Source organism: Trachemys scripta, chromosome 2, assembly GCF_013100865.1.
Source record: "Trachemys scripta elegans isolate TJP31775 chromosome 2, CAS_Tse_1.0, whole genome shotgun sequence".
In the NCBI taxonomy this organism is placed as follows: domain Eukaryota; kingdom Metazoa; phylum Chordata; order Testudines; family Emydidae; genus Trachemys; species Trachemys scripta.
In genome coordinates, this window is record NC_048299.1 from 188,644,691 (window position 1) to 188,665,886 (window position 21,196).

Here is a 21,196-nt window from a genome sequence, read left to right on the forward strand (position 1 = left end):
CCTGCCTCGTCCTCGCTAATCCCCAGCTCGGGGCTCTTCCTAGGGGAGCCCGTGGGACCCGCCCCGCGCCTCCTCCTGTCCCAGCAGGGGGACCGAACTCCTGAAGGCAGAACGGGTTAGGGCGATCGCCAGAACACGTTCCCGGCGCGCGGTATCATGGGAATTGCAGGCCGCCCCAGGAAGAGTGGTGGAAGAACTGCATCTCCCAGGGTCCTTTGCGGGAGTGGACTACACCTCCCAGGATGCCTTGCGGTTTGTTGCGCCACCCCCAGCAACGGTCTCTCCTCGTTTGATCCCTCCCGATCAAGGCGGAGCGGATTTGCTGCGGGACGCGGCGGTTGGATTCCGGGCGGGCAGCGCGGCGCGGCGCGGCGCCGGGGAGATGGAGCTGGCCCCGCTCATCAGGAAACTCGGTAAGTGTCCCGCGTGGGGCTGGGAACGGCCGTGGGCGTGTGGGGCTGCGGGGGCTGAGCTGGGGGGCGAGAGCGGTTCCCGCTGCCACGGCCCCTGACGGGCTGCGTGTCTGATAGGTGTGTGTGGGGTGTGTGTGCAGACACGAACGCTGGCACACGCGTGTACAGTGGGTTTGTGCATGCACACCGGCATAGCCACGCGTGCAGGTGTCTGCACAGATACAGATACACCCGCGCACATGCACGTTATTTATCCCTAGTACTCAATACAAGGCACCCGTCTCAGACACGAAGTGCGCATCGGATCTTCCTGCCATCCCTGTGCATGACTTAGGCTGGTGTTTTGCTAGCCTTGGTTTCTTTCATGGTGATGGGAATGAATATAGATTATTGTTGTTCTCAGTTTGCTTGTTGTTGTTTTTTATATGGACAGAACTACTTACTCTTATTTCCCTTTTTGAGCCCAGTGGGTTAGCCCCCTATTTGGAGTTGTTCCTCTTAAGGAGGAGAAATTGATTATGGCACTCGAGTGGGGTTTTTTTTTGTTTGTTTGTTTGTTTTTGTTTTGTTTTTGCAGTGTTGTTTATTTACAAAGAATGTACACAAAGTCCTTTTTCTCTGAACACAGTAGAACCAAAGTAAATACTGCTTTATCAATACAACCTTTTATTTAAAAGTGAATGTATAACTTTAGAAGATGCTCTGTTGACTCAGGGATGGAGACTGAAGTACCATTGGTCCCGGTGACAAGCAGCAGCACACGCGTTCCTAAATCTTAGATGTTCCTGTTGAGACACCAAACAAAACTAAGAATTAGGATGGTATTGTAGACATGTTTCTGAACCACTTTAATTCCTTAGCATTCCTTCACCATCTTCTTTTTTTTTTTTTGCACAGGTCATCAACTTGCAGAGATAAGAGAACGAGCTCTCAAGAATATATTGTGTAAATTAGATCATAATTTGATTTCATATGCTGATCTAGTCCAAGAACAGTTGCTTTTTCTCCATTTGCTGGAATGGTTCAATTTTCCTATAGTACCGATGAAAGAGGAGATACTAAATTTGGTAAACAACTTGGTAAAGGTATGAAATTTTGTTCTTAAACAGTATGTATTTACAATATTAGACTTAAATGGAATTTACTCACCCACACAGTACACAGTTCTTTTTTTTTTTTTTTTAAGAGTGCTTTGGAACGAACTTAGATTAATTTATAAATGAGGATAAGTATCACTAAAACCATTGTATAGATGAGGAAACAGACACACAGATGAAATAACGTGCAAGATGACATGGCAGGTCAATGGGAGAGCTGGAAAAATAACTCTGGTCACTTGATTCCCAGTGCAGTGACCAGTCTCCACTTTTGCCACATAGACTGAAATAATCAGAAAAATGGAAAGCAGGGATTTGCTTAGAACAGGGTTAGAGAATACAGTGATGAAAATGCCTTTCCTCCATTTATGGTAAAGTTTCCAGCACTGGTAATACCTGCACAGCTGCATTATTGCTGAAAAATAGGGGGTAATTGCCTAGTTTGGATGCATGTAAAGAGGTTAATGGCTTGCCCCAAGAGTCACAGCTAGTCATTGGCAGAGTTGGGCATGGAACAGAATCCCCTGACTCCCAGTTCCCTGCACTAATCACCATACAACAGTGTGGGAAAACATTTGATATTGAGTTGAAAAACTTTAATTTTCTGTAAGATAACAAAAAGCTAAATTTAAGTTCGATAGCGCTGTCTTTCTGATGTAGTATAGAAACTTTAAAAAATTGCCAGCAAGTCTGAACTGATTGTCCTCTTTCTGATCTAGCATCCGTCTGCTGTCCGGCAATTGGTTGGGATTGGTGCAGTGGAATTCTTTTCTCAACTTCGTCATAATATGGATCCACATCTGCAGACTGTAATTGATGGGATCCTAGATGGGCTCTTCCTACTTCCTTCAGAAATTCCTGCCAATTATCCAGCAGTGTCTTACCAAGGTCAGCCCTTACCATCAGAAGACAAACCAGGTAATTTATATTTTTGAAAAGTTTACTTGCTTGGTATTTTAAAAACAATATTCTAGTTTACACCCTGTTTGTTTTCCCTTCGTGTTCTCTGAGCACAAGTCTCTTTGGGAGAAGGCACTACAGAGTTTTGTTTTGTGGGGCTCCTTACCTAGTGCTCATGGTGTTTGTGAGAAAGGATGATGATGTATCATTTATGTTGCTCCACTGGCCTTAAACCCCTTGTGTGTGGGTAAAGGAGTATGGTAGTGTCAGCAGCTATTCTAGCTTTGAGGCTGCAGTGTATGAGAGTGGAACAATTCTTTTTTTGGCTCTTGCAGCCTTTCCGACTCTTGTACAATATCTCTGTGCATAACTTGTTTACTGGGCCTCTGTGAGGAATCAAGATTAGGCCATTAACTAGTGTTAGAGAACCTAACTGGTTTTATTGGTTCTTTTTTGACCGCTCAGGCAGATTTTTACTTCTCCAGTTTTGATTGTGTGTATGAAATGTGGTGAGCCCCTCACAGCTACTAAGCTACAGCCCCTCTCAGATGCCTACCCTAAATATCACAATGCTACTACCTTACAGTAACTTCTGGTACCAGTGTAAACTATATGTGAGAAGCATGTGCTAGTTTTACTGAATTGTTTAAATCAGAAGCCATAATTGCCTCTTCTATAAATAGTTAGCTTGATTTTTAAATTTTCCCTATAATAAAAAAAGCTAACAGCATGGACGTCGTTAGACCAAATGAGATTCCTAACTTGGTTTTCTGAAGCTTACTTTTGGGAATCCATATTGCTACTGATGTTCCAAAGGGATATTAGAATATGTGTATGTGTGTGTGTGTGTGTGTGTACACACACACACACACACACACACACACACACACACTGTATATATATATATAATCTCTCTCTATATAAAGCCCAGTAAACTACTGAGCTGACCTGCTACTTACTTTAAGGTTGACTGTGTGTCTCTAAACTATCATTCTCTTTGGAAACTTTACCTACTATTGTTACAAAATTAGTACTTCAGATGAGAGGAAAACATTTTCTCTGTCTTTCAGTTTTGTTTACTTTGTTCATTTGGCAGCACCTTGTGTACAGTCAGTTTCCCTGTTTGTGTAGGACATAAGAAGGAAACAGAGAAACCTCTTAAAAATTGGAGAATGTGATTGCAAAATTACACTTTGCCCGAGTCCTCTCGATTTGTAATATCTGAAATGACTTTTAACTCCATTTTTCTGATATATAAGATTTATAATTTAGGGATAAAATAGTAAATAATTCAACCACAGAATACAGAAAAATATTGTATTTATATATAATGAAAAGTGCTTTTTTATTTACTTCCATGTTTTGTTTGGTTTAGTTTTACCCCAAGAAGAAATAGTCACTGGATATTTTCACCAAGGCAGAAGTAATTTGAAACAGATGGAAATCCCTCCCAAAAGATCATTTGGTATGCAATTGAAATAATTCTGTCATATACATCTATTCAATAGAGGATTCTGTGGAAAATATAATTTCCAAAATCTTTTTAATTACAACTGGCATTGTTGTGCCTTCTGCTTCCTGCTGCCATTTTGTGAATATTGACCTCATAGAAACTCTAGAGGTAGAGATGATAAACCTAGTTTTCATCTAGTCATTCTAGTGGAGTAACAATTAAAAGTAGACATTTAGAACATTTTTAATTTTTTAATATTTTAAAATGTAAAGCACCTAAATCCCACTGGCAAAAGTAATTTAGGGAATTAGGAGCCTAAATACCATTAACTTGCAATGAAATTTAAACTCTTATATGCCTAAGTCTTTTTTGAGAATGGGACCTAGGTGCTTTTGAAAACATTATCCTGTATCTAAATAGTAAATGGCACTAATGCTTTTTTATTTGTCTAGTATCACTGAGATAACTATAAGAAACATAGCAGAAGTACCTCTGTCACACATGGCCCTGGTCAAACTTCCTCTCACTGGACAATCGCCTTACTGCTGTATTTGGACCTCATATGCTGGACATGTGTGCTCGTAAGGTTCCTGTGATCTGAGTAGGCTTCAGAACTGTCTGTTCCCTTGGCTTCTTTGGCATATTTCCTGTCCATGGTCTTTGTCTGTTACCTCTTTAAGGAAATGGGGCCCTGTGGCCCCATTGCCAGTGACCCCTAGCACCAGATGCCTCAGTAGTTCAAGCACACCCTTTTCCAGAGTTCCACCTTGTGAATTTATAATTCACCTTTTCAGGGACATGGACATGTGATAGCTGAGGGAAACAGACCCAAAGTCTTTGCAAATGTTTCTAAACAAGTCATTCTTTACTTGAGACAGCATAAAAGATCTACAGATCCACAGAACCCCCTGCCAAACACTCCCCCCCAAAAAACAAACAAACAAACACAAAAAAACCCACTCAAAGCCTGCACACATTTCCCTGCCTGAATTTTCTCAACACTCTGGAATGTTCTCTGGGCTTTGGTCAGAGGCATGTGGGGTGTCCAGAATACTTCTCTGAACTGTGGAGTCTCTGTTTCTTTCTTTTTCTTTTCTCCCCTCCCCACTTTCCTCTCCAGGTAAGTGTCCTTTGACCTTGTCTGATCCTGTGGTCAGAAACTCTGCCTTTTTATGTTCCTCTTTTGCCCTAAACATGTTTCTTGCACTGTGCATGGAAGTCCTACTGTTAACACCTGATTCCTTTGTTCTGCTGCTGAGGAAATTCCACTGCTCCAAATCCTAACCCCCTGTGGGGGAATTGGAGAAAACTAGCCTCCCCCAGACCTCAGTCATCCTATTGTTGTTCTTTCCAGTCCAGATCTGTTTACTAGTTAGTAGCCTTTAATGCAGGGGTGGCGAACCTGAGCCTGAGAAGGAGCCAGAATTTACCAGTGTACATTGCCAAAGAGCTACAGTATTGTGTAATGATTTATATATAGTGTGTGTGTGTGTCGGTGTATACACACACACATATATGTGTATATATATATATATACATACACACACATATATGTATATAATCGTTACACAATACTGTGTGTATGTATATACGTGTGTGTGTGTGTGTGTGTGTGTATAATTGTGGGGGAGGGATAGCTCAGTGGTTTGAGCATTGGCCTGCTAAACCCAGGGTTGTGAGTTCAATCCTTGAGGGGGCTACTTAAGGATTTAGGGCAAAATCAAAAAATTGGTCCTGCTAGTGAAGGCAGGGGGCTGGACTTGATGACTTTTCAAGGTTCCTTCCAGTTCTAGGAGATGGGATATCTCCATTAATTTATTTATTTTATTTATTTATTAACCATTACACAATACTGTGTGTGTGTGTGTGTGTGTAATCATTACACAATACTGTGGCTCTTTGGCAATGTATACATAATCATTCTATAATTTGATAATGTATATTTATAATGTATAGTTAATGACAATAATAACAACTTGTCTTAACCTTTTACTTAATGGGATTTCTGGCAGTCTTTGCTTTCAACAATTCCTTTGAAGTTTGGTTTGTGTTCAGTTGTGCTTACATGCAGCAGTTCTCTTAAGTGGCTGTCTGTCAGAATGGATCGGTGCTTGGATTTCACATGTTTGAGTGTCGAGAAAACAGACTCACAAAGAGAGATCGAGGCAAACATCGAGATTAATTTTAGGGCTGCACCTCTGATGTTGTGGTATTTATCCTTTGGTACAGATTTCCAGAAAGTAAGGGCCTCCTCTGTCTTTTGACCAGATTTCAGTCCGTCATCTTCCAAACGTTCTATTATTTCTATCTGGGACGTTGCTTTGTCAGTGACTAAAAGGGCCTTCAGTCAGTTGGCTTCAGCACTAAAGGGTCAATCAGAAATCTCATTTGAGGTCTTTTCCGCCGCAAATCGTGGCATCTTTCCTCAAAACTGTCCTTAAGATCTTTAATCATGCTCCCATATCTAGTTGTGCTCCGTTTTAGGGGTTCTGCTGCATCTTCTTTTGATCTGGCTTGAAGTTGTGACATTGAGGGAAAGTGTGTCAGCTCTCCCTCAAGCATTTGTCTGTGAAACAACTGCAGTTTGTTTATGAATGCAAATATGCTTAGATAAGACAGCAGCCGGAATTTTCCTTGTAAGTCTACGTTTAGTTTATCCAAATGCAGCAGCATGTCTGCAAGAAATGCCAAGTCTAGAACCCACCCAGGATCTGTGAGCTTAGGGTGTGTTCTTAGCTTCTCCTCCATAAACAATTTTAGTGGTTCCAGGAGCTTGAAAAAACGGGAAATAACTTTACCTTTCGAGACCCATCTAACTGTGCAGTGAAATGGTAAATCGGCAGGGATGTCGTCTTCATCCAGTTCTTCGATTAGATTTTGAAATTGTCTATGATTGAGTGAATGAAATTCACGATGTGCAAGACAGGTTTCATGACATGATCAAATTTGAGATTTTTAGATGCTTCTGATGAATAATACAGTGAAATGTCCAAAATTCGGGAAACTCTCGTCAGACTTACAAAGCCCTCTAATCCATTCACAGATCCCCACATGGATGGAGCCCTGTCTGTTGCAATGGCAGTGAGCTTCTGTAAAGGGAAGTGGTGTTTCGCAACTAACAACATCAGTGCCTCCTTTAGATCTCATCCATGAGTTCTGTCCTTTAGTGGCACGATATCTAGGAGTTCTTCCCTTACAACACAGTTGTCAGACACAGTCTGGACGAATTCAGATAATTGAGGTTTATCCTGTACATCGCACGACTCATCCAAAGTGATGCTCAAATACTCACACTGCTGAAGTTGCAAGTGCAGTTGCGATTCGATGTCACTGTTCAGGTCGGAGATTCTGCATTCTATTGTCTGGCGTGAAAGCTGCAGGCCAGAAATTTTCTTCTGTAGATTCTCGTTCTCTGGTGACAGGATTGAAATCACATCAGTGAGGCACATTTTTATAAACTTGCCTTCAGAGTCAGGCTTTTTTGCACAGGCTATGTTATGTGCCAGTCCACATAATAGGAGGCTAACATCACAGTCTGCGATCTGTTGGCAAATCTGGTGAAGAACTGGGTTTCTACATCTGTTTATTTTTTCAAAGTTTTAAGTTTTAAAGTGCAGAGTTCAGAACCTTGTGGGAATTCTTGATCCATATGTGCATGGCTAGAAACGAAAGGATGCTGCAAGTTTGAAGATTTGAACTGAGAGATACACATCCAGCGCATCATCAGAGATCTACAACCTATCCTGAAAGATGATCCTTTACTCTCACAGATCTTGGGAGACAGACCTGTCCTCCCTTAAAGACAACCCCCCAACCTAAAGCAAATACTCACCAGCAACCACACATCACTGAACAAAACCACTGACCCAGGAACCTATCCTTGTAACAAAGCCCGATGCCAACTCTGTCCACATATCTATTCAAGTGACATCATCATAGGACCTAATCACATCAGCCATACCATCAGGGGCGGCTCGTTCACCTGCACATCTACCAATGTGATATATGCCATCATGTGCCAGCAATGCCCCTCTGTCATGTACATTGGCCAAACCGGACAGTCTCTCCGCAAAAGAATTAATGGACACAAATCTGACATCAGGAATCATAATACTCAAAAACCAGTGGGAGAACACTTTAACCTGTCTGGTCATTCAATGACAGACCTGCGGGTGGCTATATTACAACAGAAAAACTTCAAAACCAGACTCCAACAAGAGACTGCTGAGCTGGAATTGATATGCAAACTAGACACAATCAACTCAGGATTGAATAAGGACTGGGAATGGCTGAGCCATTACAAACATTGAATCTATCTCCCCTTGTAAGTATTCTCACACTTCTTATCAAGCTGTCTGTACTGGGCTAGCTTGATTATCACTTCAAAAGTTTTTTTTTCTCTTACTTAATTGGCCTCTGAGTTGGTAAGACAACTCCCACCTGTTTATGCTCTCTGTATGTGTGTATATATATCTCCTCAATATTTATTCCACTCTGTATGCATCCGAAGAAGTGGGCTGTAGTCCACGAAAGCTTATGCTCTAATAAATTTGTTAGTCTCTAAGGTGCCACAAGTACTCCTGTTCATTTTACATCTGGCAAAGAAGATACATGTCCTTACCATTGCGTTCAGCGAAAAAGTACTTATTCTCCCACTCCTGTTGTAAGCCTCAATTTTCATCTATGTATTTTGTTTTCCATTTGCACTTGCCTTCCATTGTTAGATGGTGTAAGAAAAATTTGTGATTAAAAATTTCCACACGAGCTACTCACTGTGTACTTTATTCAAGGAGACACAGATGCCAGCCCAGAGTTGCTGGACCCCTGGCTCTGCCCCAGGCCCTGCCTTCCACTCCACTCCCTTCACCAAGTCCCCAGCCCCCATATGCCTCTTCCTGCCCCACCTCTGCCCCGCCTCTTCCCACCACATTCCATCCCCTCCCCCAGTGAGCTGTGTCCTCGCCCTCCCCCTCCCAGAGCCTCCTGCCTGCCGCGAAACAGCTGATCATGGCTGGCAGGAGGCAAGGGGATGCTGGAGAAGGGATGCGGAGGCTCTGCACCAGATCCTCACTCCTCCCCCTCCCTCCCCAGCGCCTCCCGCCCACTGCGATCAGACATTTCGCAGTGTTGAGGAGGTTCTGGGGGCAAGGGAGGGGGTGAAACAGCTGATCGCGGCAGGCAGGAGGCACTGGGGGAGAGAGTGGGGCTGGACACCGCTTTGTCGCTCCTCCCCCCCAGCGCCGCCTCAATGCTGTGAAACAGCTGATCGTGGCAGGGGAGGCGGGGGCAAACCACGGCCACTGGGGCCACGCCTGCGGACAGTCAACATCAGCAAAATGTTTCGCGGCCTGCAATTAGATTACCCTGATGGGCCGCAGGTTGCCCACCACTGCTCTATATCCAGGAATCAGACCAGCATGCTGGAAAGCAATCCATAATGTATAATGTTCTTTTAATTGTGTTCTATCACTAGTGTGACAAGATGAAGAATAGGTTTTACAAGTTGACATTGGCGTTACCGTACTTCTTTCACCTATTCACTTTTCAGCAACATAATAGCCATCATTAGGAATACAAAATTACTTAAATGCAATTTTTAAATAAAAGGTTAATTTAACAAGATATTGCCACAAATAAGAAACACAAATAAGTGCAGAAATTACACAAATTACGATTAAGTGTAGAAATTGGAAATAGAATTCTTTTACGTTCCAGTTTGGGAAAGTGTATGTTTTTTCAGCAGAACAAAATAAGATTACAGATTGATGCATTTGAGGTAGGGGAAAAATTGCTACTATGTCTCCTTTTTGAATCTCTTTATATAATATCAGTGAGTTACTGCAACTTGTTCATTCTCTGATTACTCTGCTGAAAACTCTCACTGGCAGCTCTTCAGATAGATTTAGTTCAATCAGGTTTTATAACTAAAAATTCTATTTCTCACTGTACACATGCTACAAATATTGACTCTCCTAAAGAAATACATTAACATTTTTGGAATATGCTTTTTAAAATACTTTTGCTATTTTTAACAGTAAATCATGCAGTGAAGTGTTTGAAGTTTTCCACATTTCCTTGGTTAACACTGACTACAACAGATAGACATGTTCTTTCATCAAATGAAAGGTAGAGTAATGGAGATTTTATAGTTATATTTTTTACTTCATTGGATTACAACCACTCAAACTTTGTTTTTCAGCACTAACTGCTCCTGTTGTGAATATTTTTAAATGAGTTTGCCAGAAGTTGGGATTGGATGACAGGGCATGGATCACTTGATGATAACCTGTTCTGTTCATTCCCTTTGGGGCACCTGCCATTGGCTACTGTCAGAGGACAGGATACTGGGCTTAATGGACCTTTTGTCTGATCCAGTATGGCCGTTCTTATGTTGTTTGTCCAAAAAAATAACACAACCAGGAACCTTTATTTGGAAAAGGCTTTCAATTGCTTTGTAAGGAAACATCTATCTCTAATGACTTCCACTGTTCTAGTATCTCTGATATTTAACTGAATTTCAACTTGATTTTTAGCTCTTTGAGAAGTAATAACCACAGTTTAATTTGGAGTACATGTGAGCTTCTACAGGATGTTATTATGCAAGATTTCCCTGCTGAGATTTTCCTTCAAAGACCAAAGATTGTTCAGGTTAGAACTACCATCACCTAAAACTTTCCATTGGGTTACAAAAGCAAGCCATGTAAAGCAGGAGCTCAAATAAATTCTCCTGATAATTCATCTGGATCTGATGCTTCTGTATTTAGATAGAGTGGACACTAATTAAATGAATGTTTGGCTAAGTGGAAGGAGAAAAGGAAATTTACTATATGGGTCACTTAAGAGAGGAAACCTGCATTTTAATTTTTTTTATAGTCATCTGCTTAGCCATTCGCAACGTCTAATCTATGTATACTGTGAATTGGGTTTTTTCTCCACATTTTTCTGGTTAAGGTGAATGGCAAGTGTCTCCCATAAAAGTTGTTTCTAGGCGGGCAACATTTGAAACTAGTGTGAAGTACACACTTCTCCTCGGACTAATAATGTTGCCTTCAATGAACAAAGAACTTCTAACTGTGCTTTCAGTATGATTTTGCTTACACTGGTTTAGAAGTTATTTTATTTCTGTTTACAAATTTCTGTTAATCCTTGTGTTTTTAGAGCCTTCTGTCTCTACTAAAGCTGGCTTTTGGAAAAGATGGAAAACACCGCTTAGCCTTGCAGGCTGTGTCATGCCTGCAACAGTTATGTATCTTCTTAAGAAATAGGCTTAATTTTCACAGAGATCCAGGATTTTTCTCCACTGACCAAGGTGTGTATATGTAAATGTTGTGGTGTGTGACTGTGGAATGGATTTTCTAAAGATGATACTTGGCATGTTTGAAAATTCCATCCTGTAGCAATGTGAGTTTGGGATGGCTGCCTTGCTCAAAAGTGATGATGAATTTCTTCTATCACGTGTAGGTTGTGCATGCTACATGTGTTAAATAAAAAATATTTTATAAATGTTTTAGGATTCTAAAAATATTAATTGGAATTCTTTCTTATGCTCCTCCACCTGTAAAACTAGGTGCATTAGTTACTGAGAGTCCAACTGTATAGGCTTCAAATGGAGAGGAGACCTCAATTAAATTTAAAATTAAAACATCAACAGCAGCATTTGAACCTGGGACTTCTGGATCTAGAAGCAAAGCCTCATGACCCAGCGAAATCATGACTTTCACTAAAGACTGAATGACACCCTCTCCTTCCATGGCCTATTACTCTGCCAAATTTCATCTCTTTACCTCTGCCTGCTTTGATTTTAGAGCTGTTCATAAAACATTCCAAGCATGTTGTTACAGAAACACTGCTTGTGATTCTGTAGTTAAGACTGAACTGAATTTTGCACTTATAGCAAGATTCAGACATTTTTTGTATGACGAATGGAGCACTTATTTTTTGAATAAGAGCACTCAAATCTTTGACCAAAAGCTGACTCCAAACTTCTTTGAGGCTTAGATAACTTAAAATCTTTACTGGGCTCTGCACTTCTAGAACTTGAAGCAGAAGTACCAAAATACAACACAAAATATTATGTGAGACTTCTAGTAGAATTTTATAGACCCAAGAATTATGTTTAAATTGTTTTGTTTTTTTTCAATGTTAGTCTGAAATGAACCTCTGAACTTTTTGAGATTCATATGGATTAAAGTAGATTGTGCCAATGTCCTGTACTTTCCTCATTGTTTTTCTTACTCTACTTTAATGAATAGTGTTAATTTTTTTTTTTGCCATTTGTTAACCCTCTTGGACTTTTCATACTTCACCAAGTGGTTTGTAGGACTGAGAAGTGTGTGGTAATTTTATTTTTCTGCTTTTGTTGCATAAGGTATAGTTTCCCAGAATTCTTCTATGTCTTATGCCCAAGAAGCAAGAGGACCTCACCATTCCCAGAATCCATCACCTGGAAGTAGTAGCCCTCGACCATCTGTGATTGGACGTACTGGTCAGCGTCCCAGAGGTGATGGCCAAGACTGGGATGCAGCGTCTTCCAGGTGAACAAAGTGGGAGGTTAAGTTAAGCCTATTGCCTATTACCAGAATTACCTATTTTGCTCCTAGCCAACTTGTGGGAAAACATGTACAGTACAACCTCAGAGTTATGAACACCTCAGCAATGGAGGATGTAACTCTGAAGTGTTCTAACTCTGAGCAAAACTTTGTTCTTTCAAAAGTTTACAACCGAGCATAGACCTAATACAGCTTTGAAACATTACTATGCAGAAGAAAAATGCTACTTTTCCTTTATTTTTTAGTAGTTTTCATTTAACAAAGTACTGTACTGTATTTGCTTTTTTTTTGGCTCTGCTACTGCCTGATTGCATACTTCCGGTTCCAAATGAGGTTTGTGGTTGACCAGTCAGTTTGTAACTCTGGTGTTCATAACTCTGAGATTCTACTGTAAGTCTAATTGTTGAAATTAGGATGCTAATTGGAAAAAATCTTTAAAATAGACTTAAATTTTAAACAGTATTGACAATTTATAATGTCCTTCTGATCTCTCACATTCTGCTCCTAAAGAGAGAGCAGATTGGTATTTTACATATGAACTACAGATATCTGACATTCTTTCAAATGGCTAAAGATAAGAAATCAGCAATTCACTGTGTGTGGACTTGGTTTGCAGTGAGATTTGAAAACCACTTCTTCTGCTATTTACTTGACAAGTATTGAGATCGGGATTTTTTGTTTCCCTTCAACAGTTGGGAACACAGAAAAAACTTAGAGTGAGTGTAATTTAATCTGGTTGTTGTGATTATACACATTTACATAAAATGTTTCTAAGGATTTTTGGCATACAAGCTTGACCATATAAAATTTCAATTGTACATGATTTAGCCACACAACTCAAACCTTATGACTAATTTACTGGACACTCTTAAAATATAGAGGTCAGTGTGTATATGTGGTACTCAGCTTGGTCCAAGATTTGTAATCACTCTGCAAGAAACATTGTCCTTTATTAGGTCATTAGTTGAGGGTTTAAAAAGTCTGAATTCTTATTTAGTCAATGGTGATACCTTTTTGAGTCTTAATAGTTAGTGGATCTAACCAATATACAATAAAGTGTTCTCACATTATAGATATAGTAGCTCAGATTATTAATTTTAAATGTCTTGAGAGCTATTATTACTATGTAAGAAAGTTATTGAATCTAGTACATTGAGATTTTATTAAGCAGTTATATAGCATTATAAATGAACCCTGTGCTTTACAGCACATAGACTAAGACCCTTTCCTCTGCCCTGAAGTGTTTATAATCTAATATTGGAAAGACTTAGCACAGATCAACCCATCTGGAAATGGCAGCAGTGGCTAACTCATTGGCTAGGAAATCAACATAGAATGACTTGAACTTTTAGCAGGTGAGAGAGAGGACATATAGAGAACAAATGATAACTTGTTGCAAATGAAGTGCCATATTGTGACCTGTTTAACCCTGTCTGCATGCCAGTGCTCCCTTAGTCTCCTGATCTTGCTGTCCATATAACAGGTAGCCACACAGGTCTGGGAGCAGCCTCTGCTAGGCTACTGCTACCCATTCTATGCAGATGGGTGGGGAATTCATGAAGCTTTGGTTCTGTTCCTAATGCATCTGCTTATGCTTCAGTGAAAGTAACCTATGCAGTGCTCAGGGAACAAAAGGGAGCCAAGAACATGGACTGTGTGTGGGTCAGTGCAACTACTCTCTGCTTCTTGCACGAGGCTTGTGACAAAGCCACAATGGCAACATGCCAGAGGCAACATATGGAAAACTTGAAGCTCAACGAGAGAATGAGATGAAGTAAACAATAGAGAGGAAAGAATTAGGGAAGAGGAAAAATGTTGGTTCAAGATTCCCAACCTTATGTCTAATACTATTGAACAAGAATCCTTTCTAGCCACCAACTCTTGTTCAAGTTTTCATAATCTGATTTATTTTTCTATTTCTGTTTCTAAATATCATACTTTCTCTTCTTGCATAAAATCTCTGGAGCTCTGCTATCATCTGTTTTTCTGACTGTTTTAACTTCTGTCTGGAAACGTATCCTTTTCCCTTTTGTTAATACTTCTACTTTTAATGATTTGATGCATCTTCTCTTCCTTATCTTATAAGCACACGTATGACAATCAGAACCATCCATTGTTGATTCATCTGTATTTTTGTTTACATTGCTGTATCGTCCTTTTATTCTCCTTCAACTCTTAAGTTCAAAGGATCGATAGAAATATGCTGCCATCCTTTCAAAGTTCATTGGAAAGAGGGATTCATATAAAGACAATATAACATAATGTAACCATACCAGAGATCACTTTCTTCAAATTCTTCATAAGGGAAAATGAATAAAGCTATTGTATCTTGATTTGCTTTATAAATCCTTACAAATACTTAGTCAAAATAATGACTTGTAGAGATGAAAACCATTATAAGAAAAACATTGTCTTTGAGCTGTCTTCAGTTCAACACATCCGGCGAATCTAGGAACCTTTAAAGGTAGCTGGTAAGAGATAAAAATCAAAATGTACTGTTGATGCTTGATTGTATTGAAGATGTCTTTTAAGGGGGTGGGGAAATTAGGCACTATTTATCCACTTTGATGTATAAAGAAGGCCTGTAAAGGATTTTATGTTCCACTTGTTTTTTACATTAGAAAATCAGTTTTTTTGGAGACTGTTCTTTCCTGGAAGATTCTATGGGCAGCCAGAGAGGTAGCAGGGAAATGACATTGCTGATACCAAGAATTTATTTATTGAAATGAGACTTTAATTCAGACCACTCCACTTTGGGTTTTTTTGTTATTACTTAGGGCTTGTCTCCACTTACCGTGGATCGATGCTGCGGCGATCGATCCGCCGGGGGTTGATTTAGTGGGTCTAGTTAAGACCTGCTAAATCGACCACCGATCGCTTTCCTGTCGACTCCGGTACTCCACAGGAACAAAAAGCATAAGGTAAGTCGACGGGAGAGTTTCTCCCATCGACCCAACACGGTGTAGACACTGCAATAAGTCAACCTAATGTATGTCGACTCCAGCTACATTATTCACGTAGCTGGAGTTGCGTAACTAAGGTCAACTTAACCCCATAGTGTAGACCTGCCCTTAGTTTTAGCACAAACATCTAACACACAGAAGGAAAAACTCTTTTTTGTCAAAGATTCAACACTCCATTCATTCCTGATCCACATTTCTAGGTACATTTTTGAAGATCTCTACTAAAACAGGCAACATCAGATTTTAACATACTATAGATTTCTAAGGAAAAAAATAATGTCCCCCACTTTATTTATTTATTTATTTATTTATTTGTGGGAGAAAAAGCTAGTCTGCCTTTATAAATCCTAAAGAAATGAAAAAAAGGGTACAATCCTTTTTTTACCTCTTCAGGTCACTTTTTTTTTTTAAAAGACTATTTAAGTTGTCTTGTTTGACAGTGTTTAATTCCTATACTGTATTTGCTTTGTAGTGGAAGCAGTACTCAAGCTAGTGCAAACTCCAGAATAAATCTGCAGTCACCGCTGGATGTAGGGCACATTGACCTGCCGGACCTGGAAAGTGAGGATACTTTAGAGTTACAGTTCCAACAGCTCAGCCTTCCTCAGTTCTGTGTCTCCATCCTGGAATATGCTGTACCTCTTCTAAGAACAGGTGAATGATACTAGATGGTTTTTGTGTGTGCAGGAATCCTTATTTTCCCTCATTTTGTATCCCATCCCAGTAGGAGAATCCCATAATATTTTCAAAATGGGTGCTTTGTAAAGATTTTTTTATTTTATTTTATTTTATTTTATTTTATTTAAAGCAGCCATTCTTAAGCACATTAATCACACTATTGTGTGGTTATTTTGTTGTGGGGTATTTGGTAAGGCCCTGTAAAGTTGGATCAGCTAATAGATCTCTGGCTCTGTTTTGCCCTAGAAAAAGACGGCGGGAAGAAATTGAATGCACAGGGGAAGGAGACAGAGGAATGTAGATTCAAAGGGAAGAGGAAATAGTGAGTTTGGCTGAGACAAAGTAAAGTGGGACAGGGGTGTGTGGACTGAAAAGCAGAAAATAAACCCTCTCTCAACTTAACCTTGTTTTTTTTCTGCCACCAGCATGAACGTGCAGCTCTTTTTTCTCTTTACTAGTATTCTTTACAGGTGTCTCTATATTTGCCTTCCATAAGCTTATGCAATTCACATTTTTAAAATAAAAATTCATTTTAATCAAAAATTATTTCTATATAATCACTATGAAGAAAAAGATCTCTCTCTAACTCAGAGCACGTAGATCATCTCTGGGGCTAACTATGTAGCTTCCTGGTCTACCTGGAATGTTTCTTGGCCTTGTCCATGTGAGAAAATATTCGTATGTGGGAGAAACCTTTAGATTTTTTTCTATATTGTTCAGTCCTTTTCTTTTTTGGTAGACATAGATCCTTAGGGTCCATTTGCTAAACATTAATATTTCAGAAGTACTTTAGAAATAAAATCTAGATATTGTGCCACATTACAAGATGAAATACTATTGAACTTATTTTATTTGTGTTTTGACTAATCTGTAATCTTTTCCTTGTAAACTTCTATATAAATTTATTAACTGAGGACTTGTATGATGAGAGAGAACCAATAAATCATGTGTGACTCATGCTTTATCTTCATGTCACACATTGGAATTTCGGTAGTTGTATATTTTAGTTTTACCTTTTACATTCTCAGTACTGACTTTGAGTACTTACTCTTGGGTCCTGTTTATTGCCAGGAAAGCAGATTTTTCTTGCTTCTGCAAAAAGGAGGAGGCGGAATGATGGAGTCCACAGATTTCTTCTTGTATTTCATTAATGACTTTATTAAAAGAAAGTCATGATCAGATGAGTTGCAGAAAGGAATGAGGATGCCTTTCCTGTAAAAAATCTACATAACATGTCAGTTATATTAGTTAGCTATCTGAAAAATCCAGGTCACTTGACGTCTGTTGTTATAGGTTTTGTTTTGGTAAATGGAATATCCAGATAATTTTATCAGGAAAAGTATTTTAATGGGCGGGTTATCTAAATTTATTTAGGATATATTTATATTTTCTATTATCTGCCAGAACAGCAGAAGACATTCGCATTTTCATAGATTCATAGTGTTAAATCCTGGCACCATTGAAGGCAATGGCAGAATTCCCCTTGAGTTCAAACAGGCCAGGGTTTCACTTATAGAGTTTAATGTCAGAATGGATTATGATTATATAGTGTGACATCTAAGGCCATTTAATTTATACAGAACAGATGCATTTCAAGCTTATCTCTGGTTTTAGCATGCGGCCTTTCAGTTAAGTCTGCCACTGCAAAGCCACAGATTCACAGTACAGTCTTCTCTTCAACCGACAAAACAGCTATGCTTTGGCAGTTGGGAGAAGATTTTTAGTTCCTTGGATGATGTATAAGCATACATGTATGCAGCAATGTGATGGGGGAGGGTTCCAGAGCCCAGGCTCCAGCCTGAACCCGAATGTCTACCCAGTAATTTTTAGCCTCCTGGGACAGCCACAGGTCTTGTATGCCAGTATAGGTGTACTCTATGTGTCTAGATCTGGGGTGATGTGGTTTCTCCCTGCTCCCCTCACCTAGGGGGTGATGTAATTTCTTCTTACCACCCAACCTAGAGTTCAAATTCTTTATATGGCTTTGTTAGTGTGAGTGGGTTAGTTATATCTCCTTCGGTCTCCCATAGGGTAATAATGGAACATAAGTAGAAAACAACTTACTATATTTTCAACCTGTCTCAGGAGGTGTGAAACCCCATGATCTGGGGACAACCCTTATTTTCTCCCGTCCTCCCCTTCACAACTCTCTACCTCTCTGGGTTGCTAGTTTAGCAACGGTGTCTGAATTGGCCTTGGAACATAATTGTCGGCACAGTTAATAGTACTATTAATCTTAGATGATATTTATATGCTCTTTATTTTTCTAAACTGGTTAAATTAGTAGGAAATAACTTTTCACATTTGGTCTTAATTTATCTCATCCAAATTTTACACTGTAGTACATTTTGGCCTGCCTTGGATAATGTAAAGGTTATTGGACTTGTAAAGATTTTTATTGGACTTATTAATGTACCACTTTATACTATATTGAGAGTGACGCTATTTGTGTGAAAATATTGAATCTTTAAGTGGCTTTTTATGTTTTTGGAATATGTTTTTAATCAATAACATAGTTCTTAAATGGTTCTTTTTTTATGGTCTCTAATTTACTGAATATATAATCTAGTATTTAACTGTGTAGAAGCAAGTATCAATTTTGGGTCTCCCTGAACCAAAGATCTTAACAGCCACAAAACATTCTTATGGATCAGTGGAGCAACTACTTGGCCTTTGTTTTATAGCATGTTTATAGAATTATGCAGTTCATTAATTGCATTATTTATTAACCTATTTGGAGCTCTCTTGGTTTGAGGAGTTGGGAGGTGATCAGCTTTTTTATTTGAATACTGTTTTGAACTACTTTGTGGTGTGAGGATGTGGGAAGCTCTTGTTCACTGTATTGAACTTTTTTGGACTAATTGTCAGTAGTTACCAAGTGGACACTAGTATCTCGTAGGAAGTAGGGATGTAAAAGGTTAACCTGTAAGCATTAGGCTTACCGTTCACCAACCTTAACTGTTAACCCCCTGTGCGCCGGCCACAGAAGCCCCAGCCCCGGCGGCCCCACTTATGGCTGTGGTATTTGAGAATGATGGTCAGTTTTGTCTAAAATCCCAGAGAAAAGGCTGGTACACTGACTTTGCTATGCTGTTCCTCTGTCATACTCAGCAATACATTTTCCATTTGCAAATAGCGACAGAGATTCCAAACTCTGGTAGCACAACTACTACATTTTCCTTTACCAGTATTACAGCAATATACATATTGATATTCTAAACCCCGTTTTACACGGAAGGGAAATTAGGTGTATCATACTTTGCTTCTAAACTTTTTAAAATTTTGTGTGGAAGTCAAATTGATAATTGCAGTTATTTCTGCATACATTAATTTACCAAATTTGCCTATGCCCTTTAGTAGTGAAGTCTTGCATGCTTTCTAACAGCAGTTGAAGAGGTCTGTAAAAGGACTTCAACTAACTGAATGTGGAAATGTGCAGTAATTTGAAAACCTAAAGAAATCAACCTGTACTTGTGACTCCTTAAATGAACGAGGTAGGGTTACTACTTAGTTTTCCTTGCTTAATTTAAAACTCTCATCACACAAGGTTGAGGAAATGCTTGTCTGCATTAATTTCAGACTTTTAAGAACTTCCCAATGTCTAGTCTGTTTAAATGTAATAAATGACCGATACTGAATCTAATACTGTGTAAACATCTTAAATGCTTTAAGACTTTAGTTTGCAATTTAAAAGGCAAAGGATAGTAATTCAGAGTAAGTCCACACTTCGAGCTAGAGTATGAGTCTCAGCTTGAGGAGACATAGGGTAGCTTTAATTGACCTTGTGCCCTAAAACTAGAATATAGCCACAGCAGCACGACTGTGGGAAGGTAAAGTATTTACCTAGTATTTCTGATCTCTGATGGCAATCCTTGATTAGAGCTAGTGTGAGTATGTCTTCGCGAGCTGCGAATCTCACCTCCAGCTTGTAGCATAGACATACCCTAAGTTACTATCCTTTGCCTTAAACGCAAAGAGCAAAATAAGTATTAAAACATTTAAGATATTTACATATTATTAGATTCATTATCAGTTATTTATCATTTGTACAACTTTAAACTGAGCTGTAGATGTACCCTCAGTGAAAGGTTCATTTTGCTTTTAACGGTGGGTAGGAGATATTTTTATTTTAAATTATATAAAATATAAATAGTTCCAGATTGGAAAATTCACTAAGATAAAAGTTAAAGTAATAAATAAATAAATATTATTATAATCTTGATTTATAAAAAGTCAAAGTAAAAATTCAAAGTTCCACAACTGACCTGAACATATTTCTGGACTCATTTTTCAGCTGCCCCTCCCCCTTTAAAGAGGCGTTCACGGTATGTAGCCCAATCTTGATCAGTTTATTTTAAATAACCAATTTAGCTCTTAGGGCCTTCTCCTAATAATCAGGGTCTGGCAATAGCAGAGATGCATTTTTAATGCACCAATCACTAGTATTAAGGAGCCACATGCATATAACCAAACTTAGACCAAGCTCTTATCCCTATTTTAAGTCTCTTTGGGGGAGGGGAATTAATCTCTTTGGCCTTTCTTTGGAAACATTATGGGGTTGTTAGGACTTTCTCAAATAAAGTAGCATATCTGAAGAAATTCTGTTGATATGATTGCCATCAGTGATATCACACAGCAAAGATCCTCTACTCTGTACCAGTTCTTGAAAGTTTCACACGTAGGGCTATCAGCGGGAGCGTCCACCTTGATTGAAGGTGCTGCTGAAACTGTGAGAAAGTGGGGAAAGAGTTGATATTAAGAAAGCTTGGCTCTTTTCCATTAGTGGCATTATGTTTTAAGATCCTGGTCCTTTATTTGTTATTGGACTGGATGCTAATGTGGAGTATTGTATGATACTCTCAACGTTCTGCTTTGTTTAGCAAGAGGACCACAATATGTTGAATCAGCTGTAGCGTACATGTGGGCTGCATAGGCATCTCAGGTAGAGTGCGTTGAAATTGTCTAGCTTGGAAGTCAAAAAAGTGTGGATCACGGTTAGCTAAGTCTTTGGGCTGGTCTACACTTGGGGGGGGGGGGAGGAGGGGGATCGATCCAAGATACTACACTATTCGCGTAGCTGAAGTTGCGTATCTTGGATCGAATTACCTGGGGTCCAGATGGCGCGGGATCGACAGCCGCGGCT

The 21,196-nt window shown here is 39.4% G+C and overlaps 1 protein-coding gene across 6 annotated transcripts in view; it reads left to right on the plus strand.

Moving 5' to 3' along the window:
- The first annotated feature begins 238 nt into the window (after positions 1–238).
- Positions 239–21,196, plus strand: part of RTTN (rotatin) — a 163,385-nt gene continuing 142,427 nt past the window's right edge. For 3 of the 6 annotated variants that reach the window (XM_034762536.1, XM_034762537.1, XM_034762538.1), the window contains exons 1-9: positions 278–413; positions 1,311–1,498; positions 2,230–2,428; positions 3,786–3,875; positions 9,899–9,989; positions 10,397–10,511; positions 11,022–11,172; positions 12,232–12,397; positions 15,848–16,029. In XM_034762536.1, coding sequence (XP_034618427.1) covers positions 383–413; positions 1,311–1,498; positions 2,230–2,428; positions 3,786–3,875; positions 9,899–9,989; positions 10,397–10,511; positions 11,022–11,172; positions 12,232–12,397; positions 15,848–16,029 — 1,213 coding nt within the window. In that variant the 5' untranslated portion in view covers positions 278–382. Of the gene's footprint in view, positions 414–1,310; positions 1,499–2,229; positions 2,429–3,785; positions 3,876–9,898; positions 9,990–10,396; positions 10,512–11,021; positions 11,173–12,231; positions 12,398–15,847; positions 16,030–21,196 lie in introns of all 6 variants that reach the window. The other 3 variants (XM_034762541.1, XM_034762540.1, XM_034762539.1) reach the window with 3 other exon arrangements.